The sequence below is a fragment of the Sipha flava genome, unplaced genomic scaffold, assembly GCF_003268045.1.
Source record: "Sipha flava isolate LNK unplaced genomic scaffold, YSA_version1 277_pilon_pilon, whole genome shotgun sequence".
NCBI lineage: Eukaryota > Metazoa > Arthropoda > Insecta > Hemiptera > Aphididae > Sipha > Sipha flava.
In genome coordinates this window covers 392,714-416,811 of record NW_020272943.1, presented here as the reverse complement: position 1 = coordinate 416,811, position 24,098 = coordinate 392,714, and the positions used below count along the sequence as shown (strand labels likewise).

General features: G+C 28.7%; 1 protein-coding gene across 1 annotated transcript in view; it reads right to left on the bottom strand.

Moving 5' to 3' along the window:
* The window catches only part of LOC112685449, a 328,545-nt gene that overhangs the window by 6,533 nt on the left and 297,914 nt on the right, over nt 1–24,098 (bottom strand). The window contains exon 8 of the mRNA XM_025557345.1: nt 8,211–8,404. Coding sequence (XP_025413130.1) covers nt 8,283–8,404 — 122 coding nt within the window. The 3' untranslated portion in view covers nt 8,211–8,282. The remainder of the gene's footprint in view (nt 1–8,210; nt 8,405–24,098) is intronic.

Here is a 24,098-nt window from a genome sequence, read left to right as displayed (position 1 = left end):
AACACTTGACACACACACACATGTAAAACGGTCTTTGTCAAGACCAACAAACAACAAGAACAAATATCGACCAATCACAGGCCGTTATTAGAAAAACACTAGAAAACAACACCAAATTACAATTTACAGTGAAGGGGTGATATCAATGGATAGAGGAGGAAAACACTTACCCAGGGATACCACTAAATTCTAAATTATATATTATATAATATATATATATATATATGTGTGTTTATACATTATAAATTTAATTTTGAGAAGGAAGACTTACGAAGATACCAGCAGTCGCGACAAGTGGTCCTGTGCAACCAATCAGAGGCCCAGAACAGCCACCGTAGTTGAAAGCCTAACACATCGTCGATACGATTACAAGCATCATCCATAACGGAAGCAGATAGTGCCCACGTCGACACCACACGTCGACTACAACGAACTTGCACGGCCTGCCACCGCGATCACTCGTGTCGGTATATTGCATTAACGTTACACCGCATGGTGTCATCTTCCGGATTACACCTCTCAGGGCTAATCGATTACTAAATAACACTATTTAACGAACGTTCTCGAAGTGCAATCACGGTCGACAATACCCGGCGACCTACGTACCCTCTCGGTGCGACATCAAACGATCCTTCGACCTACGGACAGTCCCGGACTCATCGGTCGACAGACAAAGGACGGTGCCTGATCCGAAGCCAGAACGCGGAGTTAAGTAAGGAGTTGACGATCGAAGACCCGGGAAGCCCAGCCACTACCCACCCAGTGTGGCACGGACTACCACCGGCCAGTGAACACCAGGACACCTGGAAATACTGCCAGCCATCCGACTGAACGGATCCAGAGGAATTATTCCAGCACCCACGACGATCAGACCAACACTCGGCCACAACTTGTCGTCACCAAAACAGCACTTTTCAGCACTCCCAAAATACTCCCCGGATTCACTTTGATGCTAGGGTACCGCTTAATTAAGTCTGTATCAGTGATTGTCAATCCCCAGACCCATAACTGTATATAACGCATGACACACCCGATATTGTAATATTAGGGCTCGGCCTCAGCCCAGCTAACACTCACAAGCACCACCGACTGTTCCGACCCACTTTTCTCAAGTTTGATCGGAACACGCCGTTGCTTTACTAAGCCTTTTATATTGTATGTTTATTTATGTATTATACAGTAAAACCTCGATAAGACGGAACTTTGGTAAGACAGAAACCTCGGTATAACGGAACATTTTCCCGTTTCAAATTACATACAATTAATTAACCCCGTTAAGACGGAAATCCTGTTAACACGGAAAAATATCATGGTCCCAAGCGATTTCGTCTTATCGAGGTTTTACTGTACCAAAATAGAGGAATGTGATTACTTATAACTACGTGCATTCATATTATTTTACGATCCGGAACGTCACCTCGGACGTTCCGTTTTATATGTGCGTCTCATTATTATATTGACGAAACAACGAGGGTCAAATATAACATACTCTTTTCATGATGAAGATATGTAATATATATATATTATGGGTAATATTCACATTTGACTAATTTCAACTCAAGTCGGCTAATATCAGTATTATCCATGCATGTAGGCTAATGTGTAATTTTTCATGTATAAGCATAAAAAATATCAAATCTATCTGGATATTGATAAAAAAAATTAAATGAAAATTAATTAATTCAAAGGTGGTAAGAAATCTCCCCGTTAGATGTGATACCTATGTTTATATATTAAGAATGATAAATAACAACTATTTGTGTCTTATTTTATTTTTTTTTTTATTGATATTTTGGTATTTCAAGAAAATTACACATTAGCCAAATATTAATATGGTCTATAATGTATATATGTATCGTAATACTCATATATATACATATCTAATAATTTAATCGTAAGATGTGTTGATGATATTATGTAGACACAAAAGATAAATATATTTGTATTCACACGAGTATTTTGAGATTGTTATTACGAAATACACGATAGACTTCTCGGTAAAAATTAGTTTACAAAACGGCAATATTATTATACTTATTCCGTAATGCTACTAAATCACAATACCAATAGGTGCTTATAACCGGTATCGCCCAAGTACGAACTTTATTACCTCTTCGTTATATTTCGTCTATGTTAGACGAAAATAAAAGTAAGTACATCAAAGTTCGATTTTGTAACATTTATCAAATTCGCTAGTGGGAATCACGTGGTAACATGACAAATTTTGCGCATTGAGACAATAACGTGAAAATAGTTTACGCTTCGTTATAGTCACTCCATTATTATGGTTATTCGAAATATTTTATTTCAATAATTCTATAATTTTACTGCGAGTTCGATGTCGAAAGTATGTCAGCATAAATTGATCTATTTTTTATAGATACTATCAATTATTGTACCATAAAATAAGATATGATAATCTCAAGAAGATTCTAAAACGTAATCTACTCAACGATCGAGAATGGTTTATGTTCTGCAGAAATTACCATATTTAATATTATCGTTTTACGGTTTGAATAGTTCATAAAGATATTTTTTTAACAAGTAACTATATCTTTAGCAGTATACTTTTTTTTGTTTTACTTATCAGTATAACATAAAGTCTACGATGTATAAAAATCGATTATGTATAAAAAAAATGTAATATTTAATTTTTTTATTTATTTTTTTTTTTTTTGCACGGTTGTTGATAAATTAGGAATTGTTTCGAAAAAATATTACTGCTGCCTTATGAACCGGTTATTGTCATTACAGGTAATGCATTATTGTATATTATTGTGTTTTTATTACCTTATTTCGTTTCCCACTCGGTATATAATATAACAACTATATTTTATTAAAAACATTTCAACTTACAAAATCATAAGATTAATAGTTAAAGTAAAACAAAATAAAAATGTATCTGAAGCACACCCAATGTAGTCTCGTGATTTGTTTCAACAATCATTGTAGTATAATGTTACCCCGATGTTGTCCAGCGGAATTAAAAATAAAAATATCAAACATCGAATTGTTATGAAAAATAATAAATTGAATTTGAAATTTAATATTACGGTCTTCTCCACATGGTGCCCGTCCCCTTATAGTAACTTTAATCGATTAGTTTTTGTCGTAGTTTGGACCAAATATATATACAATCATAAAATGGTATAGAGATATTTTACACTGGAAAAATTATTTGGCATGTTTCCATGATTTTTTCTAGCGTATCTGTTTGTAAGTATAAAAGTATAGTATTTTTTTATCATGATTTTCCTACCCACTTAACTGAAAAATTAAAAAAAAAAAAATCACAGTAGAATACTATCGAAGTATAATATACTACAAAAAAATAAACCATATATCCCAGTGGTATTGCAAAAAAAAAAATTAACGAAATCAAAGAATATTTTTGTAAAATTATCGTAATGATGACTATCGTCGTATTTCAATTTGATAACTCAACATTTAGATTTCTTGAAAAGAAGGAATATTTGATATTTTTAATCACACACCAATTTGAGTTGATTATTTCATTTCGAGTTGAACGCGTTTCGTGAAAGATAATTGAGTGACCACTTCCACAGTAAAATGGTTATTAACCGCTTACGGTTATAAGAGTATGCGGATTTTAAGTTCTGGGCATGTCCAAAAAAAATGAATTAATTAGGTGAATAGGAAGCGACCAATTTGCCTCTATCAACTTTTATTACCTTTCAGTACTAAATAATACAATATAATAATCGATTTTATACACTGTCTTTAAATCAGTTTTCATAATAATATCAATTAGTTAAACATCATAATCTACCAAAAAAAGTATGTACCTATTTTGTTGATCATTTTCTTACTCGTTCTTCATAGTAATAGTAGTTCTTAGTAGAACTACTCGTATTACAACAGAATACAATGGACAGAGCAAAAATAATAACAATATAAATGTATTATTTACTATCGGTATATACATACTTATCACATGTTTATGTTGACCATAGCAACTATAGAATATAATAATTATTTTGGGTAGTGTCCAGATACACCCAACACGACTGTGCTTACAATGAATACAATTATCTAAAGATATAAACTAATATTTTGAAAGATACGCATATGAATATTTAATTTAACAGTCATAGTGTCGAATGGTGTTATTTTACAAAATAACTAATGACCTTGAACAATCTGAACGTTTCAGTTCTAATGTATAATGGGAATTATTGCTATTCGTCATGATTTAACGGGTTGTTCCTCGTAACCCGTGAGTTATTATTGAACAATTTTATTTTTATTTCTCTTAAACTATATTATGTATATAGTATAATAAATATTAAAAGTTGTTAACACGAGAAAATAATAGAACGAAAATAGTATTCCATGCAATTTGCAATGTTCACAAGGGGTCGTATAACGTTTAGAATTACTCTGTTAAAATATTGTCAGTTAACATCTTGTTAGTAGCCTTAGGAACTTGGCTTAAGAAATCACATTGATATTTGAACTTTTAGTATTGTGATTTTTAATACAATAGTAATCAAATATGTCAAATTTATCGTGTACCACTAATATAACGCATGCATTGATCAAAGTTGATAAAAGCTATTGTAGTCGAGTATGATATAATAATTAAATAAGTATTCATTACAAATGTATTAAATATTTTATCACGACAGGAATGGATTAAATAATTTAGTTAAAGAAGTATAAAATATATACTTAAATATTAAAGTACACTTACTAATACATTAATTACTTATTACGTATTTGGAATTTAATAATTTTTTGTGTGTACCCGATGATGAGCCAAACGATTCAACAATTTATAACATCTACACGTGCAGATTATATCGTTGTTTCCGATTAAATATTAATCGAATAATAATCATGGACGTGTTTTGATGTGAATTTTCAATATCTTACTTACTGTTGACAAACAATAATTATTAATGTGCGTATTTCTATTAATACGTGATTGAGACGTGATTATTCAGATTTATTTTGTAGCGTGCGAAAACCCGTAAATTTATCTTTTACATTATTCGCGATTCATAAAAATCCATGAATGTGAATCAAAATTATATCAAATTTATGTTTATTCTACAACGAAAATATAATTAATTTATAGACTTCGATTCAAAACTTTACCTAGTATTATATGCGACAGCGTTAGAAAATAGTGAAATTGGTTAAATATTTTAACGTCATAATAGCATTAAAAACGTTTTAATGAAACCTGAGTGAAAAACGAATTCATAATCTTATGAAACAATCTTATATGACTGTTATGCACGTTAATTCAAATTGTGTACAACATAAATCATACATTAAAAATTTATGACATCGAGCAGTAATTTATGAGTTATCTCAACGGACTTGTATTAATTGTACCATATGATTTCAAAAATTGTGTAAAAAACATAATATTAATATTTTGTCAAGATTTGATTCAAACAATTATCAATAGTTAATTGAGATAAGAACCGATCATAAGATATTACAAATTTATATACAAATTTTTTCTTGGCTAATTCAATTGAAAATAATATTCAAAAAAAGAGCCAAAAAATCATAAAGTACTTTTTAGTATATGTGTTCCCACCACGCCTAATAATGTTAAGTACGATACTCTAATGAAAAGTTTGAACAAGTATTTCAAACCAATTAAGTCGTATTTTGCAGCCAGGTATAACTTTTATCAGGCTACAAAGAGGCAAGACGAATCTGTGTGCCAATGGGGTGCTCGTGTTAAAAATCTGGCATCAAAATGTGGTTTTTCGTCGGAACTAACAACAGTTATCTGAGACATATTTGCTGTCGTCCTGGGCTCAGGACCATTCCAAGATCGTCTCTTAGAAGAGGATGCTTCAAAAGTTTGAATACCATATTCAAGTATACTTGAAATTTCAACAACCAAAGAAGCAGCAATGAAAGACAAAAGTGGTTGGAAAAACGAAAAATGCATAGATTTAAAATACCAAAAAAAAAGTGATGGACCTGGTCAAGCAAGGCAGGGTTTCAACGTATATAAGGTGTCAAAAATCAAATGCGGAGTTTGTGGCCGTTCCAATCATCTTCAAAAATACTGCAGAGACAAGGACTACCAATGTTACAATTTCGGTGAAAAAAATAATAAAACACAAAATAAATTTCTGTCCAATAACGATGATGATGATGATGAAACAGTTAGTTATGATCTTTCTAATACTTTTTTTTTCTATAATTGATCAAAGTTCTCAAAATAGAGCTTTGAAACCATTCACAATAATTTAATCGTAGAAAACAATAACGTAAATTTCAAAATTTACACTGGTTCACAACACAGCGTAATTTCAAAAAGATTGTATTATAAACTGTTTAGTCACATCGAATTAAAAAAAAAAAAAAAAATGATATTTCGTTATCCGATTATGTCGGTAATGATATTCGACCTGTAGGAAAAATATTTGTCGATTCGAAATATCAAAGCAAAAAATGCAATATGTGTCTTTATGTAATCGACAACGGTGGTCCTCTACTAATCGATCGAAATGACATAAAAAATGTAAAATGTTTTAATTTGCTTAATATTGAAAATGACGTGTCGATAGTATTATAAGCAAATATAACAATGTATTTAAAGAAATAGGTACTTTTAACAAATACGAAATTTCTTTAAATATTAAAGCCAGGTTCCTAAATTTTACAAGCCTAGGTCTATCCTTCTAGCATTAAAAGGCAAAGTTGAATCCGAAATAGAGCGATTAGTTAAAAGCAATATTTTAGTTTCTGTCGATCATAGTGAATATGCAATATCGTGGTATTTTTAATGTTCATATTATTATTATTTAAATATTTTTTAGCTCTCAGATCTATATTTCAATAAAATATTTGGTTTTTGACAAAAATTGGTGTTACAAATTAAACGTGTTTAAGAAATAGAAAATAAAACTAATTAAATTTCAAACACTCGGGAACCTAATAAATGTGATATTTTCTAACAGACTACACGTCTTCCACCTGAAATCATGCATTTACCAAAACGTGTACTTATAAAACAAGCAATGCACTATTCTAATCGGAACAAACTGCCAAGCGATGAGTGTTTTTCCACGCTACATCTGGCTCGACGATGATGTCGAAATATTCGGATCTTAGATTAATAATTTGACGTAGCCTGGGTCCAATGTACACATTCACAAAGTATTCGGACTGATGTATACGTGATAACAGTACAGTAATTATTTGCGTGTGCACCGCGTTTTTAAATTTTAACAATTAACTATGTTGACCACCGTCTTCGGTACGTTACAATTTTTAATTTTTTTCGATGCCTTTGAACGTTTCGCACGTGACTGGCAATCGGTCGTCTAATGTCAGGCGAAACATTTCCTAACGGCCCTCCGCGTACGTCAAACTAGCGGTGCGCACCTACTCCGAGCGATTTACATCACAACAGTTGTGGTCGCGGCAGTGTTATTGCTGTCGACTAATAACGTGCATCGTGCCCGGATTCAGACCTCGCGCGTGCCGATTCAAATTCAATACACCGCTGTGGCTGCCGACCGCAGATCGGTAATATTTGGATTCAATTTCCCGGCGAGTACGACTTTACTGTAACCAGTGCCGTAGCAACCGAATATTGCGCCCGGGGCGATACTTCAAAATACCGCCCATATGAATTTTTAATTTAAAAATAATATGCTTGTTAGATATTATTTTTCAACGATCGCTTTAGTTAATACGAAAGATGTTAAAGATTTTGTAAACAAAATATACGGCATTGACCGTTGTAACACGACGCGACGTCCAGAGGCGAATTTGCAAGACCAATAACGTTCTAGTGCCGTGTTTGTCGCAAACGTGTCCTAGGAATGTACCGAGCATGTGGCCGTGCGTCTATCGGTAAAACGATACGCACCCCGGCGTACCTATTGGAATTTCTAAGACCCCGGGGACGGATTTTCCGCGAGTAGATGCAAGGAATGAAATTTATTGATGCACAGTAGTACATTTGATCGTATTTTTTTTCGTATACCGCGAAGGCCTTACACGTCGAATAGAAACAAAAATAATCAAATCTACTGTCGTCGTTCAATAGTATTTTCTTGAAGCGTGATACACAACGTTATTATTTTGTCAAGCGTTGTTTTAGTTGTGATGTAAAAATACATAAATAAAAATAAAAGATTGAAAATAAAATTGAAAAACGGAACCCATTCAAATGGAAATGATTGCAGTATTATATTTATACTCACTTGTTAGTACATGATTATTCATACACTTCTAGCTATACGTGTGAAAAATCGTGTATTTATCAAATAGCCAACTCAGACGAATTTCACGATCCTCTGTAATGCGATTAATGTCAAAAATACAGTGTTTGATATTGACACGTAAGACGGACCCGACGAAGTTCCATGTCTTTGAATCGCAGCGATATTATCTCCTTCTAAAACAAAACAAGAACGCATAACGTTAAATTAATAGAAACCGTATCGTATAATACGCATTTATGTAATATATTTGCGCGTTGTCTCAAGAACGGACTAATTTCCACATTGAATACACACCGATGGGTATGCATTTATTATGCAACGTTAATTTCGACATTCAACAGGCTCGATGGGTTTTAATACTGTGTATATATGGACCCACGATGAACAGGCTGTGAACACCTCCTGCATGTCCCAGAAACACATGCTTGTGTTAAAAATATGTTATAAATGTCATTTCTAGCATTTCTATTAAAATTTGAGATCTGGAACGTTTACGGATCGGTTACGTTACATGGTGTCGGAATAAACGAAAAAACATAACACAGCGTCTGGCATTTATGGATACGATCAAATTACCCTCTGAACCGTATAAGACGGATTTATTTGCTCGGTAAGACGGATTTATTTTCTCGGTAAATGTTCTGAAAATTCATGGCTTAGCTGCAGAGGTCTGCCGGCGATGTAGAATATTTATATTTGATTCGGTATAGTGTGTGGTGCAGGAAATATTTTCAAAGAGGAAATATATATATGTGTGTGTGTGTGTGTGTGTGTGTGTGTGTGTATTACATTGTTTGCGCAATTAGATCATTATGCGTGTTGTCTTTTAAATAATAATCGTACTTTACATACTTTTTACCTGAATGAAATTCGAATAAAACTAGTCTTATTATTGTTTGTTATTGTTACGTCACACGTACAGTGGTCGAAAAACTAAAATCTAAAATAGGTGGCCAAAAATCATTATTTTAAATACTAGAAAATTTTAATTTTCAAAAAATAGAATGTTTGTACATATCCTATCGTATTTAAAAATGTTTTTTCTTTGACAAAACACAAATTTAAGTACATAAAATGCTATGTATAGCATAACTATAATGTTGATAAAATATCGATGTACTGTGAATTGTCGAAATATTAAGATAAATTCTCTTTTAAATATGGTATTAAATTAAGTAATTAACGTCGGTACTTATAAAATGTGATATATGAGTACATTATGAGATATATATGTATATATATATAATTAAAGATAAAGGTACATGTGTATCATATATTTGATAAAATATTATTGATAAATCTAAATTAAACTTATATGTCAATAAAAACGTAGATATTTAGTATATTATATTTATTCATCGTGTTACACGATGAAAATTATATCAGTTCGTTGAGAAAAGTCCAGTGAACAATACTAAATAAAAATTAGCTGCGCATATTTGCGCTATTTTTTTTTAACCGGTGATTGAAATTATGTGTATACCATTTTTGGTATTATCTTTCTTTATAGTGAAACAATACATTTATTTTTAATCATGGCTTTATTAAATAAAATTATACGTGGAAATCTTCATGAACGTATTCTCACAAATAGTACTACACATACTATCCAGGAGAAAAAAAGTGTTGCCTTGAATTATGTTTTAAATGCTTTAAAAATCAACAAAGATGATAATGACGTACAAAATGTTATTAAAGAAATTACGAGATGTTTGACTACTTCATTTTTTAATAGGTATTCATGTGTTTGTTTATTTATATATATTTATATATTTATTCTATTTTATAGAAGTGCTAATGATAGGTAAATTGTATATAATTATAGATATTTTATAAAATGGAAGAGTAGTAATCGAAAAAATGAAAGATTTCAAAAAGAAAATCGGGAGTGGCTTTGTTTTATTATTAATTTTCCAATGTCTGTATACAGACACATTAATTTAACAGATATAAATAGTTCTGAATCTTTAGGCCGTGGTCGCCCAACTAAAACATTCAACGAAAGTAGTGTGCGTTCAAAACGACAATAATGTCAACTTCTATACAACTCATCAAGTTTAAGTGAACGTAGTGAGACAACTTCATATGCATTTAGGAAAATAGGAAATGAATATACAGCAAAATTGATAAAAGAAGCAACAAACTCTACTCCAACAAGAGGAAAAAAGATTCGTGGTATGTGGAAGGAAAATAAAAATACATTAAAGCCGTCTATGATGAGTCCGGAAGTTGCTCTGTCTTTAATTATTGCATGTTCGTTATCGAAATTTCAATACAGTATGCTCCGTAAAAATGCTAAAAAACATAATCATGATTTATATCCTTCATATGATCAGCTTCTTGTTGAGAAGGTTAATGCATATCCTAAACAAATTACAATCGAAGAACAGAAATGTGAGGTTAGCAACATAATTTTTTGCTTAAAAATATAAATATTGAAGTTTAATTATGATTTTCAAATTAGGTACGTTACAATATTATTTAATGCTTTTAGGTACAATTGCAATCTCTTTTAAATCATAATTCTAAAAGAATCCTTCAAAGCCTCCCAAAGCCACTACAAAATATAAGCACACTTCATTGCAAATGGGACTTTGACGGTACATCAGAATTTACAAAGTATAAACAATTATTGCAGTGATGGAAAACCAAAACACATTTCAGAATAAAAAATAATAACTAAAACAAATTTTAATATATTTCATATCAATAAAAATGTATTTCAATGATAATTGTATATATATATATATAAATATCATAGTTTCAGTTATTTATTTTTGACCACCCTTTTTAGTTTTTCGACCACTGTGACACGTGTCTATACAAAAACAACTTAGAACCATCAAAAATACTTAACCTGTTTTTCTCTGAACATAATATAAGAATACTTTAGAAGTTAACTATTCATCGAGGTAAATGAACAAATATTTAATCACCATGGTCTTCGCGATTTTTTTGCTTTATTACAAACGCTTCGACTTGATAAACGTTAGTACAAGTTTTCAGTTTTAACCCATGTGTAAGAATGTATAACATGTTCGTTGAGATTGTTATTACTATTAAAAATAAAAAATTAATAACGAATTGCCTCCGGTATTGACAGCAAAAACATTAAACATTTGAAAATGTTATGCAACGGACAAAAGTTGTATTATCAACGATATGTTTTACGTTTAATTCTAACAGTTCAGAATGTTGCTATAAGTTCACGGGAAAGAAAAAAAGCAGTATCTAAAAAATTAAAAGTGAAATTTTTTGAGAAAAATTCACCAGAAAATTAAGTTTCTTTTGGATACTTTAACTGTCATAGCACTTCTAAAAAAAATCTTACTCGTTCGAAACTCTTTTAGACATAAATTTACAGTTGAAAGAATAATTGAAATTTAATCGATCAATGAAAAAAAAGTCTATAAATGTATGTAATTGTATTTTTACATCGATATGAATATTTAAAAATTTCAAGAAATAATAATACCAATACATTGAATATATTATGAAAGTATATTACTGTCAAAAAATTACCCATGAATTATATGATAAACTTGTATTTCTAAAATGTATTTTAATAAATAATTATAATATAATAACTAATGATAACCTAATATTATCTAGAATATCCTAGATGAAAAAAAAATATATAATTCCTCTATAGCTCATTCTTAATTTTTTTCAATGAAGACTTAATGTTTAAACAATTCATATTTATTCAATAATGAAAGGTACCATGAATAAGATATTGAATTAAATATAAAACAAAATATCGTCTGTATTTTACTCTTAAGTTATTATTCGTTTATAATCCGATTTAATTATATAAAGAGGTAAGCCTTGAATGTAAGAATTACAAAACCTTAATTAGATAATTATACAGTTGTATATGATTTTCGGATTTTCGGCGCCAATAAACCACCGATATCAAAAACCATTGAAATCATATTTCTATTCATTTGTTGCTTGTTCTTACAATGCAGACCATTGGTACGTTATATCTAACACAAATACGTAAGTTCTCTTAGCGGTCGAAGTGTGAGACAGATGTATATCGATAATCCGTTCTTGTCAAATAACTCACATTATTGTTAATTTGTAAATAACTTTAAACCGTTATTCGTTTAACAATTAAACAATACTAATAGAATAAAAATAACATTTACTGAGACTTAATAAATGTTCTATTGTTATTTTGGTAAGTTTATGAAAAAAAATGACACAATACTTTCTTTCAGAGATATCTGAAATGTTTAGTTTAAACTATTGTGAATTGAACTGAAATTCCAAATGTTTACGCTTCTTTATAATAACAATATGTGTAAATAAATCTATTTGACTGCGAATCAACAACAGTAGTTCATCTATTTTATTGTTCTTTGACTTTTAATGAACGCATACCAAAAATAATAAAAAACAATTACATTTTATTTACAATATCATGTTTTAGAATTTCTCTAAAGTTCTAATGTATTTTAATTTATGTAGAATGTATAAAAAGATTTATTTTAACATAGGTCTTGATTTTGATGTTAAAAAAAAATATTGTATTATTTTTCGTTCTGAAAATCGATATGGACCAAATAAATAACAAATTGTGTATCGATACTGAATGATGAAAAATGGTTTGTGTTTTTAATGAAAATAATTGTAATACAAACAAATATTCAATGAATATTGTACAAAACAAAGCGAGTATCGTTTAAAAACCTCAACAAAATAATATATTTCTATGATCTGTAATAAATATAAAATTTCAAAAAATTTTAATCTGTAACTTGCTACAAATAACCTAAAATAGTGTTAATAAAATGTTTGTTTTTAAAATATTTATAATAATGTTACATAGGAAAAATTATGTAATTGGAAAGAATAGTTTGTCATAAAAAAATGTAAACTTTATATTGAAGTCCAGGCCTGTATATAATGTTTGACGTCAAAACAAAATTATTAATCTGCTATCCGAAAATCAAAGATTAATATATTATCATTTCCATATGTCAAAATATTTCTTACAATTAGAAATAGAACAACCAAACAGTTCAAAAACAATTTATTTCATGTTAAATAAATAATTTTTACTAAAATGCAAAATAGGGTCAACAATTATATTGTTGTTAGTTAATAATAACAATCAGCTATTATATATCGTTTAACTCGGTTCTATTTCCGATCACGACTATGATATATATATATTATATTGTTTCTCGAACATTTCGAACACATGGCTAGTATACGGTATTTAATTACTTAAAGTTAATTGGATAACGATTTATTAAAGAAATGAATACTTTAGTATTTACTGAAAATCGATAAAGAAAGTAATCAATGGCTAAAATTATAAAATTAAAAAACTCGAGATAAAATAAACGCAAATACCAATAAATAACCTTTATTAATTGAATATTAATTTAGTCCCGAATTTTAAAATCAAATTAAGCGATCGAACCCTGCACAACTTCGAAATACTTCGTCATAATCTCCAAATATTTGCATTTTAATTATTATTTTACTTTAAATAAATCAATTATATTCATCGAAAGTTGAAAAATAAGTAGTTTGATATTTGAGTATAATCAACAAAACAATAAAAAATGAACAACTAAAATATTAACACACGTGTGTAAAATAAACATCCAAAATATATACATATATATTTTAGTTACGAAAAAAAAAATAAAATACTAAAATTGAATAATGCATAAAAAACTTATCAATATTAATGTTAATAAAAAAATAATTTATATACAATGAAATTAATATCTATTACAAATAAAAATTAACAGTAAAATAAAATGACTAAAAAATATTTAAAACTTCTATATTTTGAGGTACAAACATTGCGAATTGGACAGAGAATAGAATATTAATAAAATTAGTAAATATCATATGATGACACTGTCATAATAAATTTAAATTGAGAAATTGCAATACATTTAATCAAAAATTGCACAATTTGTGATATTTTGTTTCATTGATAAGTTGTGTAAAAAATTACGGGAAAGAAATTGAAATGGAAAAATAAAATTGATAATTTATCTACGAACGAAATATTTTTTAAGACCATAAATAATCATATAAGTATTCAGAACGACTATAAATTCTTTCTATGAAGTTATTATAAATTTATTTTAAAAAGTCGTAAAATCAATAGTTATTTTACGACCAACAGGTATAATATTTATTTAAATATCAGTGGACCGTGACAAAATCGTAAAATTATATATTTTTACCATCTCGATTTGACTTTAACTATATTTCTGTTGATTATGTGTTACCTATGTAATAATGTAGAAAAAACTATTGTTTGCATACGTAACCCACGTATCCTAATTTATTCGTGGGTATATTATTCACAAAATTTAATTAATATTTGTATAAATATCAAAAATGATAATTTGCATAAATCAAGAAATTTTTTTCAACTTTGAAATTTCATTTATTTTTGTTCTATTTTTTAAACTACGTGTATTACACAACGAAAACTGTCATAAACCACTAAAAAATTTGTTTCATTTTGTCCAAGTTTTTTTTTAGATTCAAAGAATAAAAAATGTTTATTTATTATTTACATTTTTATAATATATCAATATATCCATACTACTGTAAGGATAACTATGATCGATAAATATATAAAATTATTATTATAATTATACTTGTACTGTTGAATATTTCATACACTTTCTATATTGAACATATTTATCCGTTTTCTAAAGCATATCTTGATAGTTAATTAAAAATAATAACACGAAGGAATGTTCTTTATTTGCATGGTTTTTACGCGTTCGGAAATATTTTCTCTTTTTTAATAATCATTCAAAAAAATAGTAAGTCGATGATCGTTGAACTATACTTTTTTTGATTTTACAAAAGATAAATGTAATGCATTTTTAAAACGTTTAATTTTTGTTACCTAAAAAATTAGAATGACAAAACATTATATTTTCTTCTCATACGAACAACTTGCGTGTTAATAAAAAACAACAATCTCAATTTATGTCAGTTGTACTTTAAAGAACAGGAAGGTAGCTTAGTAAACCAAGTTTATAGCTAATTTAATCAGTTATAAAACATAATAAACCATGTAAATGAAAGAAGAAATTATGTTTGTACATATCCTGTCGTAGTAATAATATTTAAAACTTCCATATGAGGTTTAAATGTAACTGAAACATTCACCATAATACCTAAATTAATTTATTATGTCCCGCTTGGCATTCTAATTTTTAGTTTATTTATGTTATAGGCAAATGGAATATCTGCAATTTCAGCTAGCTTACTATATTACATCAAGTTTATCAAATACATTTTTGTTTAATCTAGTTCTCATAAAAAATACACCATTTCTTTTAATTAAATATTGAACAAATCGTTGAACAAAAACATTCAAATAGCATCAGAAACGGTTCTCGGATTGGTTTAAAATGAACTAATTGGAATATTTCTGGAATTAAGTGCCACAAAAAAATTTAGCTTTATAGTTAAAATGATAAATTTATGTTTCACCAATGTTCCTCAAATAGTGATACATTTAAAAAATATATTAAACCATATAAACGTAGAATCTGTATAACTGTTTTTGTTTGATTTATTGCCTTGATCTAAATTTAATATTATGTACTAATTTCGTTGACATTACCGTGGACGTTTGTCATCTAATGAAATAATTAAAAAAATTGATTTACACACATCTATTTTTATACTAGGTCATCTATATTATTTTATTTGAAAAACTAAATCGTTATTGCTATAAAAATATTTTTGTAATTTTTATATTTATAAATAATTAAAAATTTTGTAAGTAGCATTTTCGTTCGGTCAACGGATGCTGGAACTACTGGGACTAACTGAAGATATAAAAATGAACATATTCATTTTGTGTTTAAAAATGTTCATACAACATGTAACTAATAGCACAGTCAATAGAAAGTGGTCGGAGACATTTATTTTTTTTTGTTTTAACTATTAAGTTTCTCATTCTAACATTTCAGCAATTTTATTTTTAAATTGTAGCGCGCTATTTACATCGCTATTGTTAAATGTAATTTTATACTTTTTCGATACACTAAGTTTTTTTTTTTAAATATTCATTAATTTTTAGAGACTTCAAATAGTTCTGTATTTGTAGATTTTTAAACAATACAAGTAATTTACTCGGATAATTTATTATATATCTGGTAAACAAGGAACAGCTTTAGTCGAAAATAATTTATGTGTTCTTATAAAAAATAAAAATATAAAAATGAAAGTAACAATAAAACAATTTTAAATATTTTTTTTTAATTAAAAATTGGAAGTTTATTTAATATGTAATTACATAACATTCGAGATTTAATCACTCTCAAACATCAACTCGATAGTATTCGCTACGCTAATTGTCTATTTTAAATGCCCTACTGTGTCACTATAGTATTCCACTCCCTTATCGCTACAAATAAAAAAGAACGTTATATTATAATAGTGCAAAAGGAAAAATAATGACTGAAAATTATAAAAATACGGAAATTAGAATATCTGAGTCACATAATGAGAAATAAATATATATTTGGATTTCTGTAACTTATACTTCAAGGAAAAATAGAAGGCAAGAGAAGTGTTAGTAAACGAAGGATAACTTGGCTAAAAAATTTCTGGTATAACATCAATTGAACTATTTCGTTCATCACTAGAAATAAAAGTAATATTCAATATGATCTCCAACATCCAAAACGGATAGGAACTTTAAGGAGAACACTATAATAGCGACGCTTTAATCAAGATCTAAATAAAATATTTATTTAAAAAAAATCCTAACGTATAAAATTATCGAACGTTTCATAAATATCAATTTCGAAATCAGTAATTACTAAATTTTCGTGAATCTTGTTCGTTTGACACGGTTTCCGTTTCGTCGGAATTCAGACATACTGCATTTACCGTGTTACTGCGTTAGCGTCTTTAATGTTTCTACCGTACATACAGAGAACAATTTCACTTTAATTAAAAAATATGGGTTGCGAACCCTGTATTTAATTCATATGTGCAGGTTATTTAAAATGCATTATTCATTTGAAGTACAGTTACCTTCATATTTGTACAGTCGATTCTTAAAAGAACTGTGTGTAGCAAAATATCCAAAGGAACGAAAACCAAGTTCGAGCAGTTATAAATATTTGGAATACTACTTATTGGCGGCGGGATTAAATCGAATAGCCTTTTGAGCATAATAACGATTAAGGTCTCGATGCGATTACGTTTTAATAAATGGTATTCAAAAATATCGACGTTTGATACTACACTAGAATACATTATATTTCATACATACACTACATACGGCACGTGCATGTTCTGTAATTGAAAATATACAATGAAAAGTTGTAGATTATTTGAACTGTTACTGTATTGTATATATAAATATGTCATTTATGCAATCACAAATCATTACAAACTATAAAACATTATATTAAAATTATGAAAATTCTAAAATTGCATAACATATTTGTTCGTTGCTCAAGATAAATTTAAGACAAATCATAAATGTATATTTTTATTTGAGATAATTTTAATTTTTATTATAATACTTAAAAAATAAGTATAAAATTAATATACATATTTTACTTTTGGTCTCATATTATCCACCGTATTGATGCGTTTATTTTTAGTTCATATTAAGTAAAAACATTAACTTTATTGGGTTTAAAGTTGTATCACGCACACGTTTTTTCTTGGAAATTCTAGATAATTAATAATTAATTAATTAATAATTTAATAATTAAATTTGTTTTATCAATGTATCAGTTTTATTTGTTTTTAAATAATTCTATCATGGTTTATATTTTTTTTCTGGTTTCTATTTGATACATTAATAAAATGAATAATTGCGAAAGGTAATATTAGTCTTAAAGTGTAGATAACATTAGAAAGGAGCTAAAACGAAATGGTTGAATGTACATTGTATCAATTTTACGGATATAAAATCCAAGTAAATATAATTTTATTTATAATGTATCTGAGTGTACTGGTGGGTAGCTTATCTCTTCGTACTCTCATGTCTTATAAAATATCTAAATACTCGTATGCTTATTGTAAATATTATTACAGATTGTATATATTCTAATAAATACTAAAAAAAAAAAAAATTAAGTTTTTAAAATACATATGGCATTAATATAATTATAAGTTTTTTGTTTTCTGTATTAAACTGTTATGCAAAAGAAAAAAGTAGATAGATAAACGTGTAATATTTTGTAAGCTGAACGAGACATAAAAATTATTGTCTGAAATTTTCGTATCGGTAACAATTGTTCATCATCAAAACAATGCACACGTCATTCATAAAATCTGTATAGAAATAATATAAGCACCGCGTTCACTGGAGCAACTATATTTTATAAAATACTCTCAAACAACCCGGTTTATTATCCGCCATTGTCTCAGAAACCTTTAGTGTCTTTCCTAGGAAAAGTCATACAAAATAAAAATCGATATCAATTTCTTAAAATTATATGGTTTCTGATGCAAATCGTATCAATTTCTGAAGTTTTTACTTTTTGTATTCATTGTAAACATTTTTTTCCTTCCCACTGTTCATTTTAACGAAACTTTTCTTCTTAATATAATGTAATAAACGATCCCTGCATAAATGCCACCGCAACAACGCTTATCGCGATCTACTATATTCCCGTGTAACGAAAGGAGACGTGAGAGTACAAAAGGGTAATTATATTTACTCGTTAAGGTTGTATTATCTGAATAAAACTGTTGAATTCGGTGTCAAGTTAGTAATCTAATATTTTAAAGACACCCTTTGGTTATTCATCGGATTTGATGTTTTGAATGTCAAACGCAATAATGCGTTAAACACATATAGTTGCGCGTAATTGAAACTGTAAGCTCTGGATACAACTGGACACAATTACATATCACAACGAACACTAATAAATTAATTAAAATGTAGATCATACATGTCGTGAACGTAACGTGAGCATTTGCTATCATCAAATAATAGTGATATAGTATAGAATAGTACAATATAGTATAGTATAGCAAATATAGGCATCGAGAACGAAAATTATTACTACAACAATAACTATACCTATCTTGCTTCAATAATATAGATCCGGTCCTGTTTTCGTTCTTTTACGAAAAACCGTGAACAGATACAATGTTTCTACTCTTTAATCAGGCTAATAGGTAAACGTGAATTCTGCTCGAGTTTGATTATACTAGCAACGGTAATGGGACCATACATCAATCCATGTATATGTTCGCGTACGATTACAGTTACTTGCAGGTACATCATACCCGTTAACTCTGACATCATTATTCATATTACCGAGTACTCCGTGTGTTCTGAACTCCCTTGATCGATTCCAAGTTAGATATCATGTAATTCGCGGACACTTTTATTGCACGATAGAGTGAGAAAAGAAAATTTTACAAAATATCCTTATCTATACATATGTAGGTAATTTGAACACCTTTTTACTTTGAATAATTATATTTTGAACATTCACAAATAATAATACATCATTTATACGTTAGTATACTCTTTGTGTATGTTCCTTTAGTCTTAAAGCGGTATGTATTTATAAATTGAATTTGAATTTATGTAATTGTTTCTTAGTTATTCAATCCTATATTACTATTCATGTTCATTAGAAATGTAATTCACCAGTGGCTATTGTGTTTTTTCGTTTTTAATTTCACATGATTTAAGTTACGAGATTATCAATATTATTGAATGAAAAATGTCTTTAAAATATTGAGCTAACAGCTATGATGATGCCCATCTATCTTTGAAAATAGTCTCTTCGATAGTATTCGTAGAAAAAAAAATAAAGCACGGTAAATAATGACCTTGAAATAGATTTGTAAGGCTAATATGGAGATGGTAATGAAATTCTGATATTTAATTTTCTCTAAGGGAATGCATAATATTCAGTTTACAATGAAAAATTACTTTTTTTCTTGCTTATAAATTAAAATTATTATGTTTAAAGAAATATTCCGAGAAAATATATATGTTTAGGCATAGTGCTAGTGTACAAGTACTGAGAAAATGGCATCCATGACTAAAGTTTGATTTATTCGACTTTTTATGGCATTATTTTTGAATTATTATAAAAATCTAAACAATAAAACTTATTTTGGTTTTACATAAATTATATGTTTGAAAAATCAGGTTTTCTATAACAAATAACATTTACGATAAAAAAAAAAAAAAGCGAACATCGGTAAAATATACTATAATATTCTGTATTATATAAGAACAAGAATATATGTCTAGACCGATACTATACGGAAATACGCATGGTCAAGTATAACCATAAATTCATAAAATAACACATGTAGAATGTTACGATAAGTTTGATGACGAATAAAAGTTCATTCACATGTGCATATTAATTTAAAATATTAACATCGTAGACCAATAAAAACGTTTTTGTGAGTCTGTATACAAACGAATACTGTCTACAGCAGTTTGATGTACGGGAAAGGAATTTAAAATAAAATAAAACTATATATATAATAATGAATCGGTTATCTAGTAGTTATAATGATGGCAATAAATTTTATATCGCCATGCTGGGACCAGAAAAATGTGTATTGGAAATAATAAATTGCAGTCATAATTATTATTTTTATACAATTATTGTTTAGATTTATGTTATAAGTTTAATATAATATAATGCGTCTATGTATGTATTCATGTATGCATGTATGCCCGGGCTTATACGCATTATACGTGTTACCAATATTTCATGTGCAATTTCCGTTAGTTTCTTTCGAAACTGTGCGCGCGCCATTTTTCCACGATACAAAAGGGGTTATTACTATGGCATAAGTTACGATCAAATATAAATTTTGTTGAAAATTGAAATTTCCCAATTTCGTTGCGGATAAATCGCAACAATCGGTACTAATCGGTTACGCGACGGTCACATCGGGCGCAGTTGCGATCTGTGCACCAAACCGAAAGAACGCTGGTTTACAAATCGGCAAAACACCACCGAGCTTAACGCGATACAGGCAGAGATGGAACTAGGAATTTGTACACCCGGGGAAAATGTTAAAATTACGCCCTATCATATACCAATAATCAAATACTCTTCGCGAGAATTTTTTCCCCGATATACAATCATATTTATTGAGTTAATATTAGTGAATTTAACACAGCTAAAGATATCAAATTATTTGTTAATTTAAAACGAAAATTACACCCTCTAAAATTTTATGCCCGGAGAAGAATCCCTCCCCCGTCATCCATCCCATAGTTCCGCCCTTGGATATAGGGTGTTCCACGACGTTATAAACGTCATTAGCGTTCACCGACCGTGTGTTACCCATGCACGCGGCGCGCGAGGTTGTAATGCGATCTAAATCGCGGTGCAATCAATCATAATCCGAATCCGTCGACGATTCAAATAATTTCGGTCGTGCGTGCTTCTTGATTATGTGCGCACCCGTCAACGGCGATTCATTCGAGCGCACCGGCGATACCTGTGCATCGTTATCGTATGGTAAACACAGCGATTGATACGCCGTAATCTGTAGGGGTTAATTAAACGGTTCATTAGTGGTGCTCACGGGAAAGCGGCTTTCAGATCGCGTGTGTAAAGGTGTATCGCAGCAGCCGAGTTTTCGGTTTTCTTTGAGTCTCGTACGCGTCACGAACTCAATAAAACAATAAACACTCTCGCGTCGTGCACCTAATTTGCTAAAAAGTAAATTTCCGACCACGCAGGATAAATCATCTTTTATTCGTGTTGGATACGCGTTGACACGCGTTCATTATTCGAACGATGTAATACGCGTTTGAAAAACCGTCGAAACCGTTCAAGTGATTTGTGCATGGGATAAAACTTTCGACAAGGGTTCAATATTGCGGTGTTCCGCCGTGGTGCCAATAGTAGTTTGTGAATACCTGTCGTATACGTTTTTTATGTATTTTTTTATTTTATTTTTATTTTACAAATAGTGAGATGTATTATATTGATTTTGAAAGTTTTCGTTTGACTAACGATTTTTTTTTTCAACAGTTAGAATAATATCTTTATAGATTCTAGTAATTCGATTAATTATAAGCTACTGAATACACATTGGTATAGATTTTAGATATAATGTTTATATTTCCTTTTACTCTTCATCGTTATAGCAATGTCGTAAAATATATAGACGCATTAAAGATACAGTTAATGATTCAGAATATGATTGAGGAATAACACGAATTGACTAGGAGAATGATAGGAATTTGGCATTTATAGCACATACTTATTGACACCAATGTTGATGAATGGCATCAATTAATACAAAAATTATACATTTAAATTATTTCTAACTTTTAACCTTAGAGAAGAATAATTATTGGTAAAGGACTCATCCAGAAGATAAATTCTATTATCTGTTTGGTGTAAGAAGTCATAAATAAAAGTATCAAATAACAATTTTCGAACTTAAGAGATATTAACATAAAATCAATAAGCTAAAAATATATACCAAGACATGAGCGTTAATCAAATCGTTTTTTAATTACAATAATTTATTATTGTATTCAAATTTAAATACATATAATCAAGTTTTGAACCATAATTATTAAAAATATTTTTTTTTTTTTTATTTTTTAATTTAGAAATATAAACATTTCTTGTAATTTTATAAGAAATTACATTTTTTGAAATTGATCTATCATAATCTTTGAAGTAATAATTATACTTTTAATTAAAGTAAAATTAAATCACTAATTACATTTTAAAAATGGTTTAATATAAGGATTTAAAATGTAAAGTTTGAATAAAATTACTTATATGCTATAATATTTCTGATAATTTATTCGGTGGAAGTTAGATAGAAAATGTTTTTATTCATAGATTCAAACATTTTCTAAAGATTCATTTTCTATCATTAACGATCTCAATGAAATTGATAAAACCAATGTTCTTTATGTGCTTTAAATTATCAATGAAATTATTTATCAAAAATAATAAATAGCTTTAGTATGAGTCAATCTAAATCAATAAAACTTAGTAATTATAGGTGATATATGACTATACTGTAATATTATTATATTATTAGGACAGGGATTCCATAATAGCATTCAAAATTAAATCGTTTGATATTATTTTTTCAATAATTTAAACCTGTAAATATTGAATTCAAATTATTTTAAACTTAATTTCAATGAACATATCAAATAAAATTTAGAGTACATATTAAAATCACCTAGACAGGCATATTAATGTATGTGAATATTTTCAACATTTTCATATACAATACTTATTTTTTCGATTGAAACTTCAACAAGCATAGGGGAAAATCAAAACGTAATTACAACTTGTTCAATAATGAATAATGTGTAGAACTCATGGTCTGTTTATCGTTGAATTGAAATACTTCGAATAATATTTAATTCAATGAAAACTGAATTGATACTGATGAAACACAAGTTTAATATTAAGGTGAACCATATTAAATAAAGTATTTCAAGTAAAAATACATAAAATCTCTTTCATAAATATTTTAAAATCAAATCAATGTGCCGAAATAAAATAAGATGTATAAAAACACTGAAAGAAAAATCAATTTTCAAAGATCCCCACTATTTTTAAACTTCCTTTAGATACGTCCAATAATAATAACAGAATAAAAGTTTCCGAGAAAATCCATTTCCCATAGTAATATTATATCTTCAATTATACCGGATATAATATATATATATTCTTGTTTTATACAAAGACGATGATAATACATTATTTAAAGCAACTAAACATACATTAAAACCAAGATAAATTCTTCAGGCTCTACTTTGCTATTTCTGGACAAAACTTGCTGAAAGCTAAAACTTCTTTGCGAAATGACTACTCAGATTATTCTAGATAACTGTACACACACACACACACA